Consider the following 15,314-nt stretch of genomic DNA (forward strand, 5'->3'; position numbering starts at 1 on the left):
ATTGTAGAGAGCATAAAACTGTCCGAGAGTAACTGGGTTTTGCCAGATGGCAGAAAGCTAACAGAGACTGTATAGCATTTGTTTACAGCTTGATAAGTTTTACCTTGGTATTTGCCCACAAAAGTTTTCAATTAAAGTAGAAATCAGGGTACCTCTCTTTCAAACACATGGGCTCTTTAACGCTCTTAATCAAGCTAGCATCTGATACCTAAAAAAAAAACCCAAACCCCAAATACAAACCAGTAAAGGATTTCTTTTAATTACAATATCTGCAACTGTCACATGAAAAAAATTAAATTAGCCATATCAAGTGATTATCTTTCCAGAGAACAATCACTTTAAATATAAACCAAAACGAAAAGCTAAGCATCACCAAAATATGACCAAACCTCAGCACAGCTTTCAAATTTTACTTTTCTTATTATGTAAGCCACGGTTCAGTAATCCTGCTTCTCCTCCCACCATCTGCAACTCTCCTGACTCTAGCAGGATTCAAAAAAAAAATACAGTGTAAAAAAAAAAATTACTTCCCCCAACTGAAATACTGCCACAAATTTATCAGTCTCTTAAAATTAGTTAGATAATATTCAGTGTTGCCTACAACAATTTAGAGCAGCAATAGTTCCTTTGAAACATGCAGAAGCTCACCACTTTGACTACAGTGGGAAAGACTATGTAAGAATTAAGGTGTCAATTAGGATGACTTGCAACCAAGGACAAATCTCATCCCACTAACAAAATGAATGGTCACCATCTGCAAGTGCTTGATGTTCTCACAGGATCCAGGGGGAGTGAAAACACGTTATTTTATCTTAAAATACCCTAGTGCATACTAGGATAACTCTAACAATGCCACTTCCACAGCAAAGATGTTTGCTTCATACTGCTGAGAAGCAAAATCCATGCATGGATCATACAAACAAAAGCTAACTTGTAGGCACTGCCCAGAGCAGGAGCCTGAGCTCCCAAAGCACTTCAATACCAAGGGCCACTGCAACAGATCACTCCTAAGGGCAATATGAAAGCAACTCCAAAATAAGTTCACCTCTTCTTTCGGCAAAAAGGGAGCAAAACTAAACCTCTGCAGCAGTTGTGAAAATGTTGTTCACGCACTGACTTGTAAAACACATACCCTGAGACCTAAACCACGTCCTCTCCTCCCCTTCCCCGTGCCACTCATCCACTGATGACCTGGTAGCAATGGTCCACAGCTGTTAAGAAAGACTTTGCCAGAGTTAAAAACAGAAACAAATATTTATGGAGAAAAAGAGTGACATTCTGTCCCATAAAATGACAGTGATGTCTGACATGCATGTAAACACAAAGAAAGAAAGGGAGAACAATCGCTGGGCTGCAGCTTGGGGCTTACTTTGGGGTATGGAAGCAGCAGCCTGGGCAGATCCCCACTGCTGGCTTTGGGAGGAAGGGTAAAAAAGTCACCTTTGTCCTTTACAAGGCAAAAGACAGCAAAACTGGACTGACTAGCTTAGCTAAAACCAGCTTTCTTTCCCAAATTGTGAAATGAGCATTTTGTGGTTTAGATTTTTTTACTGAAATATAGTGCAGGAGGGAAGTCTGTGTCGGCTCTGTTCTTTAAGATGATGAAGGGAGCCTGGACCTCAGCAAAAGCCAAAGCAAAATTCTCACTGCCCTCGGAGGGCTGGGAGCTGTTGACACGGCTCTATCAGCTATCCCAACACATACTGGCTTCTTATATTTGTCTCAACACGCAGATAAACCTTCAAGGAGTCTGCTTTAGTTTGCCTAAACTCAGTTTTCTTCTTTTTGCTAAACATTTTAACAACATGAAAACTGCTACCATTATTTCCCCAATGAATGTGACTACCTTTTCCCTTTATATTGTGACCCTATCTAGAAGGACTGTTCTGCTTCTGTCATTTCATTAACAAACATAATTTTGAAGTCATTTATACTAAACATTCACAGCTACAGAATACAGTTTACATAAAGATTTTTTTTTCTGTACTTCATTAATCTTGGAGGGAGGAGGTTAACTCAGTGCGGCAACAACAACAACATTTTTATGTAATTTCAGTTATGGCATTATCAATATTGGATGTGTTTCAAAACAGGAAAAAGGCACTTGGCATGCACTGCAAGTAAGACCTGCAGTCAGTGCATCTCTCCTGAACTACCAGAACCTTCCATCACAAAATTTCTTGTAAAAATCACTGAGCTGGTAATGCTTTTTTCTGTATTTGGACACAGCAGAAAGATCTCATTTCCTCTGAGCTACGCTTAAAAAAAAAATCAATCATTTATCAGTTGAAAAAACATTTAACACTATCCTAGGACTAGGAATGGACAGAACTTTCTTGCAAGAAAAGAAAAAATTCAGACCTTAAGTCCATACATATGGTCAATCCTTGCTGGATTCATGGCTCGCTGGAGAGGGCCTAACTCCAGCAGCTCACTTTTCTGCCTGCATATAACTCTTCAGTGCAGGTCCTGACTAGTGTAGATAAAACAACCCAGATTATGATGCTACTGTTTACAAGTTATACTGTTACTTGTTTAAGGATTCCTCCTGGAAAATGAGGAAAAAAACATGTTCTTTTAACAGTTGTCATAGGGATTAACCATCATTAGAAGTCTAGTACCTGGAAATTGTTCTCCCCTGATGGGAACGAAACCAGGTGCAGAGGCATGCACAACAGGGGAGAAACATATCAGCTACCATCTAGGCTTGCTCCCAAACTGCATGTTTGCAAGTTCATTCTAATTCAAAAAAAAAACCAACAAAGAAACTGGATACTGAGAAATGCCCCAGCCAAGAACTCCTGGCCAAGGGTATTTCTTCTCCCAAGTAAGGTAATCGAGTTTTTACCCGAATTCCCCAAGTTAACACAACATAACTCAGAAGCTCACAAATCTAAACCACATGGAATCCGCCTCTAAGAGAACAAACCTGCATTTTAATAGGTTGCTGCAATTTACAATCACACACTCGGGTTTTTTCTGCTTTGTTTGGCAATTCAATCAAGATTGTTCTCCTAACTAAAAATAGAGCTACACTGAACCTTAGTGTAAGATCAGGACTGAATCTGCCCCTTTTGCACACTCTCTTTCTGCGACACATCATAATCAGAGAGCACTGGCACACTGGCAATATTTCAGCAAGATCCTTGGAATTTTAGGCTGGTTAGTAATTCAATTCACACTTCAGTGAAACTCAAGTTTCTACTCAAGTGCGGTTAAGTTCTGGAGACATGTAATTCATGTACTTTCTTAAACATCCCATACAGTGATTTCTGTACGACAGGAATGACATGTAAGTCTATGAACAGAATTTCTCAGCAGATCGATCTTTTCTAGAGGAACAAAGACCTGATTTTTATCATCAAAAGACAAAATATGGAGGACATTGGACACTTACAGGTCTAATAACAATATAAAAGGCCACCCACATGCAGAAAACAGCCCTATATCCTGTGTATCTGCACTACTAATGCAGATCAGCCATGCAAAGTAGGCCTGTAGCAATTTTATCCATTCACCTTCATAGTGGTACAAATGCTTCTTTGGGGAAGGATAAATCCATGACGCCGATGACAGCCAGAAAAATCTTGTCAAATCAGGTGTAGCTGTGTATCAATCTTAACACACAGCAGTCTTTACCAGAATACACTACACTTTATTCCAGTGAATCAACAAGGGTTGAAAAACGAATACACTTTGCATGAAGCAAACCTTTGGCCCTCAGAAAATGTTCCTTCAGCACTGACATATCATTTTGCTCCCATGTGTACATTCATGCTTGCATGTCAGTGAGTGTCACCATGCTATCCATTTTGCAGAAACATCCCTGTGGATATCTCATTAACACCCCAGGAGTGGAACAGTGTCTGAACTCCCCAGCGGCAACAGCTGATAATTTTGGGTTTTTTTTAACTAGGATTAGGCTGGGAGGCATGGAGCTGAGAAAGCCAGACAGGTAATTCGCACTCAAAGTGATAAGATTTTTTTGTTATTGCCACACAAACACTACCCAGAATTTATTTTAAATTAAAGTATTCATATGCCCTAGTTGGTAACATAATCCCACTTATAATTCAAAAGGAAGGGTGTTTGGTTCTTTTTCAGAAATACCCTACTGTGTAAAAAGACCTAGCAGAGATTTGGATGCACCTGCCTCTACCCTCTTATACATCCATAGCAGACGAGAGCAGAAGAAAACAGTCTCATTTCTACCTGATGCTTTGGAAAAATGGTACCATGGATTTAACATGAATATACCAATACTATATTGGAAATAGCCATAGTTTCCTCCTGCTTTACAGTTTATACAGACTGTTGGCTGTTTCCATTAGGTACCTTATCTGTAGCTGATTCTTCTAAGCCCCACCTACACATTCCCAATAAAATGTTTCCCTGCCATACCGATAAAGATCTCTTCGCATGACAACTGTGTCAGGACAAGGCACAACAGTACATCTGCCATGAGTACCATGTCAGTGGTGTGGCTGGGGTGTCCAAGCAGCACAGGTCTGCCTTGGGACAGAAGGAGACAGAAAAGACACGGTGCTGAAACAAGGATTATTTATGGCAGGGGTTGTAATTATTATGCAAACTAAGTTTTAGCTCAGAGAGCCAAATTTCTTCCCATCACTTTTCCTTAGACATCTCTACCGGACAAGTAGGGATTAACAAACTTTAATGTGCAGTTTTACAGCCAAATATGCTCAGCTGCAAGACCAGGAAAGTGCTAATGTAATATAAAAGATAAGGAACTTCGAAGCTGGACGCTGTTCTAATGAAGTTTAAGCAAGCTTAAATAACTTCAATATTAAAGAAACTTTTTTACGACTCCTATAAACCTCAAAACCAAATCTCTTGAGTTACAAGCTCTGACGAAGTGCAGTTTATACTTATCTAAACTCAATCACAAATTGCTCAGTTCCTGCCATTTGCCTGAGGGTTTCCAGGCAGGGTTTGACATCCACTACAGCACACAGGTGGCCTCATCCAACACGGATAGTGACCTACCAATGCCAATCACCCTCCCAAGTCTTTATGATCTTAGTGCAAGTCAAAAGGTAGTGTGTGAATATGAACACACAGGGGGTACAAGATAACAGATAATATTGGGTATTGATAGGCAATATTAATGTCTTACCACCACTTAATGCACCTCCAAAATAACTTTACATTGCCCCAAAAATTTTTTAAATTGTGTGCCAGACCCAGCAAAAGTGTTATTTATTGGATCCAAGTGAGCTTTATCACGATTAACAGTGCGTTTGTGATAACTGCAGCTGGACACGCTATCCAGGCTGCATTCTCATCTCATCAGCATGCTTAGCTCTGAAGGCAGGAATAAGACATTCATGTCCCATATTACTGATTAGCAAACACAAATGTTGTCAAAGAGCTCTGACATTGGCTATAGACTCGTCACTGAGGTTAGCTGGTGACAGTACATCACCATTGCACCCAAGCACACAGGCGATGGCTGCCAATGGCAGCAACTATGGGGCTCACCAGAAGTGGTACCCACCAGCTGAGAGACGATGCTTTGCAACAAACTGCTCCTCCTGCATGCCTCGCCTTGTGGCAGGGAAAGGCAAGAGGAGGAATTTAAGCCTTCAAGCTTAAACAGTGCAGAGGTGATTTCAATCAACTATGCTATCACAGGAAATATTACCATAGCACTGAACTTCACGCTTGCATGAAGCACATGCTCAGTTAAGCGATGAGTCCATGCCTTCCCATGTGCTGCTTTAATCCCCCACCACTGCAGTCTGAAAGCTCACGAGAGTGGCTTATGTATGGATTTAAAATAGTTTTGGAGTATTATATGTGCCTGAGAGCACACAGAACTGTCTGTCAATCTCTCTTCAAAATCACATGGGGAAAAAAAGATGATCTATGCAGGTTTATTAAAAAGCATCTTCAGGAATAGCATTTAAAGCATAGCTTTACTGCTACTCTCTGGTGTTCTTAGCAACTCAAATATCACATTTAATTGAGCAGTGTCTACCTTTTCAAAATTAAATGTCAAGTTTTAAAATCACATTTATAAAATGCCTTTGTGCTTCTCAAAATACAGAATTTCTTGTTACATACTTTGCACTGCATACTTAGGCATGAAAGTATTCAAACAAAAGATTAGGTATATTTTATAAATATAACTAAGAAAAACATAAACCCAAGCAGCACAGAAAGCTAACAAACCATCAGTGAGCAGCCAAAAATTAATTAAATCTTTTTGGCAATGATTCATAGTGAAAGCCCTGGACAAAACCCTGTGTTTTCTACCATACCCTGGCTATTAGAAAATAGTGAATCTGACATACTATCCAGACAAAGCTAAGTTTTACAGTTGATGACAAGCATCTGAAAAGGCCCAAGTTCCCTACGGATTAGAGGGTTGTAAATAAAATCACCTTTACCAATTTGGGCCATTCTGGTGTTGCACCGGGATGCTGATTGTCTCAGAGGTGGCCTCAGCCCCAGGCATGAGCAGCCAAGTGAACCGCACCCCATGGCAAGCGAGGAATCTCTGCAGGCTGCAGAGCGCAGGTGCAAAATGTGATCGTGCTCATCCACTCCACTAAGCAAGCTACTGTGAGACACAACTTGTGACCTGATGAAGCAGAAAGAAAACAGCTACTGTGCTGCTGCTTAATGTCCCAGGCTCCATCTGTGCTTTCCGGCAGCTTTGCTTTGCTTCCAGAATAGCATGCTTCATGTTTCTGATGGTGACATTTCTCCAGGTGATGGAGAAGTGAAGACCTGTTGTCCATGCTCCCTGGACACAGCAGCACTGACAGCTTTGTCTTTGGATATGAGACTCTTCCCTAAAAGAGGTTAACTTTCACTACATATAACACCTCACCTCTCGAAAAAGAAAATATAACCAAAAAGAACAACCAAAAAAACCCAAGCCCCAACAACTCCGAAAGCATCCTAGTCATACAGAAACTTGCCTTCTTCCCTGAACCAGTACAGGACTTCAGAGTGGGCAGGGGTGTTCCCTTTTCTTCTGAAATAAGTCTCCACTGGTGGGGAAGATGTGGCAAAGCAAAACATGCTGGGTGCCATTAGAAGCCTGTTCAGCCAGGTGAAGAGAGGTGAGGCCAAGCTGCAGGGAAGTGGGCAGAGAAAGGCAGAACAAGGCTCATCCCCCCCTAAGGAGGGTCCAAGTCAAAACACCCTTGCTCTTCCAGTGAGCACAGCTCCCACGATCTCTGCAGCATTTCACTGGTATTTCCCATACAACTGCGACTGCACAAACGCTGCTCAAATATCATCCAAAGAAATTAATCTTAACCTTCCTTAATAAAATAAAGTCAACCTAGAGAAAATGTTTATGTAATTTAATCACTATAATGAAAAAAAGTAGTGATGTAGAAGAACAAACAAATTGGGGGTGATGTTTGTGGATGTCACTGTTATCCCTAAGGTGAGTGAAAAGAAGGTGATCTGCATGCAGATTCCATTTTATTTCTTTTTGGCAGAAATAGAACATTGCTTAGGCATAATTCACATTACAGTTTCTAATTTAGCACCAAGGTTGTTGAAGGGAAAGCAACGTGCGTTTATCAGCAGATAAAAATAACAGCAACAGCAGCATTTGAGAGAGGCAGAGCAACAGAAGTCGCTGCTGCAAAGGGCAGGTTTGTTGCTCTCCCATGCAGGCAGCTGACTTTTTCAGGGAATTTATCAAGTGCACCAAAAACAAAAAAAGAAAAAAAAAGGCAAGGAAAAAAATCTATTGGCTATTTCCCACATGCAGTTTAATCAAGGTGGTTATTAAACACAATATAATTGCGCCAGCACAGACTATATCATGAAGAAATGAATAACCACTCGCCTTTCAATTATTTCAGAAGTGATAGAAACCTCTTTTGTTTTCCTGATAAAAGAAAAACAAACAACCTGACCATAAAATCACAGGCTGCCAGCAAAAATGTAACTTCAGAAAATCAAATGACTGAATTAGGTTCATTCTGACATGGTCCTGTAACTGGACTCATAAATTAGAAGTCAGAGCCTTACTGGGAGGCAAATCAACCAAGCTTTATCTATGATTTGTTTATTTGCATATGTGTGCTTTGAGTGGGTCTGCGAAAAATCTTCACATGTATTTGTAAATTCAGGCAGTAAGTTAAAAAATTAAGAAATAGATAGAATATTAACAACACAATTGTTGTTAATTACAGCAGTATCACTTTCTGTTTTTCTGTATAAATTTTACCCAAATGTCCGTAAAATTCTACTGATTCTAAGTCAGTGCAATAGGGCACAGAAGCAGACACAGAAGATGGCAGTCTTGATAGCTCTGACAATTCAAATATACCTGCACATCCTCATTTCCCTAAAAATCACTAGATTTTCAGCTAATAATTATTTGGACTTTCCTCATTATTTTTCCTTTTAGTTTCCAAGACCATCTAGTTCACAAAATGTTGATTTTTCTCTACAGATGCCTTCGAAACTAGCAAACCCTCTTTAGTGAGGAAGAAGCTTACAGGTTTTAAACTACAGCTGAGATACTCCTGAAATCATCTCACACTACTCGAGCATTTCAAGAAAACCAAAAAAAGGCAGAGGCTGGTAATGATATTAATAGTAGTTGAAGTCTTGGCAAATTTCTGACATTAAAAAAACTTAATTATTTTTCTTTGTAGAGCTTTCTTTTTAAAGTGAGAAAATTTGGGGCAGAGGAATCCAAGTGTTTTTAAAATTGGGGACTACGCTCTGTAAACATTTTGGCATTACAGTGATTCCATCATTCATAATTTCATCTCCTACAGGTTCCATAGCATATGTCATTTAAAGAAATTCATTTCCTGCTGAATGATTTATGTTATCTGAGAGAAGACAGACTGATCAAATGCACCAAAAGTTTTCAATATGAACATTTGCCATGGGGTTATTTCCTTATTCCTGCCAACTCATCTTGATATTTCTTCTTGCTACTAAGAAAACTTATAAAGTTGCATTAAGATTTTAGTTACCATAGAAACTGTTATTGGCTAAAGAAAATACAAGATGGTAAAACGTGTGACTTTCCTAGCCCTGCAAGCATACTTGCCGCTGCCAAATTTTCATCACCTAATCTTTCACCAATACATACTGTTGCGTGACATTTTCAGCTATGTCTTCCTATTAGGAACATGAACACTCTTTTGAGTGGCTCTTCCACGCTTCACAGAAGGTATGTGAATTTTCAGAGCTATTTCTATGCCTCATTGTACAAAAACATATGTTTCTCTTCACTGTTCATTGTGTTATTTTGTTTTGCAGACCTCTTTGCTAACCTTTAGAAAAGGGAACACATCTCTTTGTTAGACTGCACATCAAAACAAATCTCGAGAGTGTGCTGTCAGGTAATAAGTGAATAAAAGGAATTAAATAATTACTCCACCACAACTAATGATTTTCACATTCCTTCAGCATTTCAGAATAAGACCAATGTGAGCCCTGAGCATCCCAATGCTGCACCCTTCTGATACCAGCAGCAGCTCTGAGCCCCTGAAAGCTGTGAGAAAAGGCTTGCCACGCTTCAAAAAGCCTGTGCTGAATTTATAGGCAGTCACGTCTTCTGAAGGAAAAAATGAACTGCATATTAATCTCCTGTTCTCAAAATTTCTCTTGCTCCGTTCCTAAGTAATTCTAATGCTTATTAAAAAGGCATAGTCCAGATAATCATCTTAAAATTCCCTCACTTCTGTATAAATTTAATTGTATTTTGAATTCAGGCACTTTTTCCTAACATACACAATTAGTAAGCCTTTTCTTGTTCTCTTTAGAATGTTACTTTCATTCTTCTTCTCATTTAATCTGCTGCAGTTCTCTGCATTGCCTGAGATTTGCCCTCATTCCATAAAATAACCCTTTGCATGTATATTGTATCGAGGTGCAAAATTCTGTTATTGTTTCTGAAAATAGCAGCTGAAGACAGGACTCATCCCTGACAGAATGTGGAAAAAGGTGGTGATGCTGAAGCTTCTCAGTAACACATGGGTCATCTGAGTATACTACTTCTTGATTTTGAGTTCAAGAACTATATTCTCGTCCCCCAAGCATCAAGTGTCTTGGTACACATTGAAGATCTCTCTTCTATCTCATAAAAAAAAAAATCTAAGTTCCTATGAAAGACATAGAGGCTTATTTTCAGACTTCTAAACACTTTGTTTGATCTACCCTTAATCATTGTCCCCCACTTCCTTTGCTGTAAAATCATTCCAGTCCTCTGCCCACCCATGCGATCTATCCAATCCCCTAAATCTACAAATCTCTTTTGAGTGCCATTAGGGCAGAGACTTGTGCAAGGCTCCTGAATCTGTCTTGTCTTCCCAGCCTTGAACATTGTTTACTTGGAAGAAATGGTGGACACTGCCATGGATGAAAACATGTTTTGAGTTTCCTAGAAGGATGAACACAAAGCCATTCTCAGACATGGGGAAGTTGAGGTGAGGCTGTAGGCTTCACGCCATCCATGTGGTAACACCATTTCTCAGGGGCAGCTGCAAATTCATTACAGTACTCTGAAGTGTGAAAGCACAGATAATTACCATCAGCTGATATGACCTTGGCACTAGGACTGTGGTCTACTCCTCAGCTACTCTACTTGGATCTTACAGATAACTATTCCTGAGATCTGCTCAGGAATGTCTTTCTTATGCAGATGCCTTTATGAGCTACTCTCAGATACTGCTGATACTCCTAGCCTGTCATGACCAAGAAAATCGTTGGTGCCCTGCTCCAAAGTCTCCAGGGAACAGCAAGAACAGGAGAGAGGTTTCAAGAGACTTTAACAGTCATCACAAACCAGAAGCTGCAGAAGATAAGTGGTTTTGCAGTCAAAGCACGAAGCGGAGCTGACCACTTGCACAGCTGCAACGTAGATTTGATGCACTAGCTCATTCCTCAATGCTGCCTTAACATGCCAGCGGTAGGATGAAAGCTGCATTTTTGTGCCTCCAAAGGAACTTGTGGGGCTAAATATAATAAAAAATGGAGAAGGGAACCAGACTTCCTAGATGAGGAACTCTCAAACAAAAAGCTCTGAGCCTACCGATAATGTACAGTAGCATAAGTGCATTTATGTGTCACGTTTTTGAAGGCCACTATCATCCTTATTTTACATGCACTACAGCCTGGGGAGGAATACAAAACACAAGCACATCTAATACTGTCTTTCTCCAGAGCACAGACTCTGCCCACTCAGCCAACGCATTACAGAAGACACTCCGCAGCTTGGATTTAATTACTGGAGCAAAATGTTAAATGATTTTCAACAAATTTAGTGACAGAGTGAAATAGGATAAAACAGAAAGTACAATGCCTTCTAAGTAAGAAGCAAAGCATGACAATGACTAGAAGATGAAACAACAAACATGCAAAAATAACATATATATATATACACACACACACTCTTATGGAAAAATTCCCTGGAGGTGTTTAAGGCATGGGTGGATGAGGTGCTCAGGGGCATGGTTTAGTGTTTGATAGGAATGGTTGGACTCGATGATCCAGTGGGTCTCTTCCAACCTGGTTATTCTATGATTCTAAGTCATTGTCAACCAACAAGGCTGAATGAGAAACTAACTGAAAAACATTTCTGTTTTTCACTCCTTTTCAGAAATTAAGAATGCCAATGGCTGTACAGAAGGGACACCAAGTGCAGCATGAGAACAGACTCTCTTTCTGGACATCAAAAAGACCAAGAGCTTGGCAGATTAATTAAGCTACCAAAGAAACATCCCTGCTGGTGGATATGGCAGCATATGGGGAAGAAGCAGTATTCCAGATGGTGATGGGGAAGGAAGAGTTTTCTTGGTAACAGTGACTGCTTATACCCTCTAAAATCATTACTTGCTGATGGCCTTCTGTAGCAGCATACCTAACAGGTTTGGGTAGCTTACTATGGGTGTCATTAATCACAATGAAATTTAGTTTCCTATAAAAATCAAAATGAATTGCATTTTGTACATTTAATAGAAAAGTCAAAGCTTATTAAAGATGACACTTACTTCTATCAAAAGGTAGCACTAGTTCAGAAATAAACTAAATGAGGTTTAAAGATTCCCATTAACTTCTCAAGTTTTCAATGACAACCCACAGATGAAATCCACTCTTAGAATTCTGAAAATAGGTTTCAAACTCTGCATAAACTGGTAGAAGTTCCCTAACATAGCATAAAAATAGTCCAAGACTATGGATAGACGGAGAGATGGCTGGGGAATGAAGAGAAAATCACCTAAAATCTCTTGTTTTACAGTGAAAGGTATGTCAATGCACAACACCATGCTGTCCTTTCCGTCTGGAAATGCCACTACAGGAAAAAAGTCTCCCAATCAATGATGATCCCACCAGATCATGAGAGACTGTATTTTGGGATAGTTAATAAACCTGTGTTAAATGGTACCAAGGCAGTACAAAGTATTTGTTGCTGAGGCAGCTAAACTCTATTCCATGTCTGCAGTTTAGACCGTAGGTTGTGTTACATACAGGGCAAGAAGCTATGCAGGAACCAGTAAAGCACACCAGAGCCATCCTGCTGGATAGAGCTCAGACTCATCACAACATAATCATGACGTGCATCATGCTTTTACCATGCAACCAGCAGATTGTGAATGACTTCTTTGTACACTAACATGAAAGCAGCTTACTTTCCCTCGTGGGAACTACCCCTCACCACAGCTCATTATTGATGCTCACCTGAGCATAAGGGTTGCTTCCACTGGGAAGAAACAGCCTCTGAAAAGCTGGGAATTTTGGCAAGTATCATGCATACACGTTGCTGCTCCCTTAAGCAAATATTCCAGGGTTTTTACTTGAAATCTCCATGCAATCACAAGCTGCTACTGCTTGACTTAGAGCCAAGCCTTCCTGCTGCTACGTGAGTTTTAGATCATCTGTAGATGTGACACAAACAGAGCTTCTGTAATGCTCACTCACCTGCAGCTAACACTCCTTTGCTCAGCTCACAACATGGATCAAAGCAAAACTGGCATGACTAGCCCCCAAATGAAGGTTCTGTTTCACACGCATCGACAGCCAAGCCAGGTGCTGTTTTCTTATGCTCACACACAAATCAATGACAAAAACCAAACTCATTCACACAGGTGGTGCATTTCACCACCAAAAAGTCAGGAGTTCCTCATACCCTTCATTTAATGCCACTGCTGTCAAATCTGTGACATGTAACAAAAACAGCCCTTATGTAACCTAATAAATAAAAGTCACCGAGGCAATAGTTATGCATAAATTTTAGCTAAAAACATTTTGTTAGAAGAACATGAATGTCCTCTGTAAAGTGGGTAGCATTTTAAAATAATGTTCTATCCATTGTTAGTACTTTCTTGCTATTCATCATAAAACCATTAATCATGGTGAACTCATTTGGTATTAATGTGGATGTCATAAAGTACTTCTGTTGCATTTCAATTATAACTCAGCCTTTAAAATGCTGCCAGTACTACATGGAAAGCTTTGAAAACTGAATTTGAATAGTCTGTTCAGAGATAACTACAATCACATCCTGGCACCAAGAAACAACCTTTCCTTTTCCTAATGCCTACCCGCAATGGGGTGAAGAGCCTGGAGGGCCAGGACCTGACCCAGGGCCGAGTGCAAGGAAGAGGTAGCCCCATGCGAGGCTCCAGGGAAGCCACAGCCATGCAGACCCAGCCACCTTCCTCCCCCAAGATGAGGGTAGAAGAATCATTCCTTTGGGTTGCTTCAACCCTAGCATAGCAGCAGCAAGGCCACACTTTCAGGCCCCTCAGGATATCTCCTTTTTTCCGTTCAGTCCTGCGATTCCCTGAGGCATTATCTTGCTTTCAGTGCTGAGTGCTTTGTTTTTTCTTCTGGTGTGTAGTGTCTGCCCAAATAAAAACACCAGAGAACATATATCTACAACCTACTGTCTTCAGAGACAGCAAAGGAGTATGCAATACATCAGAGCAGACCTAAGGGAGCTGATATACTGACCTCTCTAATGACAGCTTGAAACAAAGACCTCTTTCTGGCCTCAAGAGGCAATGAAAAGAGGAAAAGCAGCAGCACAAAATACAACATGAGCGTAAACAACTATCAGTGACTTGCCATCAAGGAAGCTAAGAATTTGTGTAAGTTCACCATGATAAACCAGGATTTTTGTTCCCTCACTGGCAACAGAGCTTCCAGCAGTGTTTCACAGACAGAACCAAATGACAATGGCTCAACAACCTCATCAGAAACCATATTAAAAGACAAAATACTAATTATTAGCTAATGGAACTTTTTTTATTTAAACTAAGCACACAGCAAAAATTCCTACCTTGGGAGCTCTGGCATGTTTTCCGCATCTGGCATCTTTAACAAGGCTGATATCTAGCAGCTCAGTCTCCTAGAAGAAAAAAATGCAAGACAGATAATTATAACATTAGTTAAAAAAGTTTTGTTTTGTAAACAGTGTCCCACTTCCCAAGTCTGTCAGAGGTTTGCCTGTTTGCAATGACACCTGCCCAAACTGAGAACAGATTCACGGAGTGCTCTGTTGCACTTTAGCTATTCTAATAGCAATGCTAAGACTTCAGAAACATGTTTTGGTTTCCTTAAAAACATGCATATCTCTCATGATATAAAGAATATAGAGAAGCCGTATGAGTCAAGCTTATTTCTTGGATCACTAAACACCAGCTGCTGTGCTTTTTTTTAATACAATTTTAGTTTCTTGATGCTAGTCACAGCGTGAAAAAGGTGACGTTACAAACAAAAAACTCTGCCTCTGCAATAGAAAACCTACTTTATTACTGCCAGAACATTTTGAAAAGTGCACATAAACCCCAAGGAGCGCTATATCTAGAATGATAACAGGTTCCCACAGTTTTGGTGACTGCTGCTCAATAAAAACCATGTACTTTTGACAAGCACTTCATAGTCCATACATTATGTTCGAGCTGTGGGTTACAAAACACATACTGTACTTGGAACAAAACTGGCACGTGATGACAGCTTCTGTTAGGCAAATTCCTGTTCTGCCCCATGCACACGCAACACGAAGAATCTCCATTCACCGACAACCTTCAGGGTCTCCACCCACCCTGCCAGGACCTGGCAGCGTAGGAAGAAGAGGGACTGAGCTGAGCCTACAGCATCCTGGACGCACCTGCCAGTGCCAACCCAGTGGGGTGCACCCACCCCTCTGAGATCAGCACAGGTATTTGCCTTTTTGCAAACGTCCAGCAAATCATAAGCTTCAGCCAATATAATTTTCCCCAATCTCATCCTGCCACAGGGCATTTTTAGATGTTGCAATGCTAATTCTTCCTTGAATGCCTTAACATTTATGGGCA

At 40.3% G+C, this 15,314-nt stretch overlaps 1 protein-coding gene across 2 annotated transcripts in view; it reads right to left on the reverse strand.

The window, feature by feature from the left end:
* Nucleotides 1-15,314, reverse strand: part of PLCB1 (phospholipase C beta 1) — a 411,722-nt gene that overhangs the window by 284,637 nt on the left and 111,771 nt on the right. For both annotated transcript variants that reach the window (XM_069850172.1, XM_069850173.1), the window contains exon 3: nucleotides 14,297-14,365. In XM_069850172.1, coding sequence (XP_069706273.1) covers nucleotides 14,297-14,365 — 69 coding nt within the window. The remainder of the gene's footprint in view (nucleotides 1-14,296; nucleotides 14,366-15,314) is intronic.

This window comes from Phaenicophaeus curvirostris, chromosome 2 (assembly GCF_032191515.1).
Source record: "Phaenicophaeus curvirostris isolate KB17595 chromosome 2, BPBGC_Pcur_1.0, whole genome shotgun sequence".
Taxonomy (NCBI): domain Eukaryota; kingdom Metazoa; phylum Chordata; class Aves; order Cuculiformes; family Cuculidae; genus Phaenicophaeus; species Phaenicophaeus curvirostris.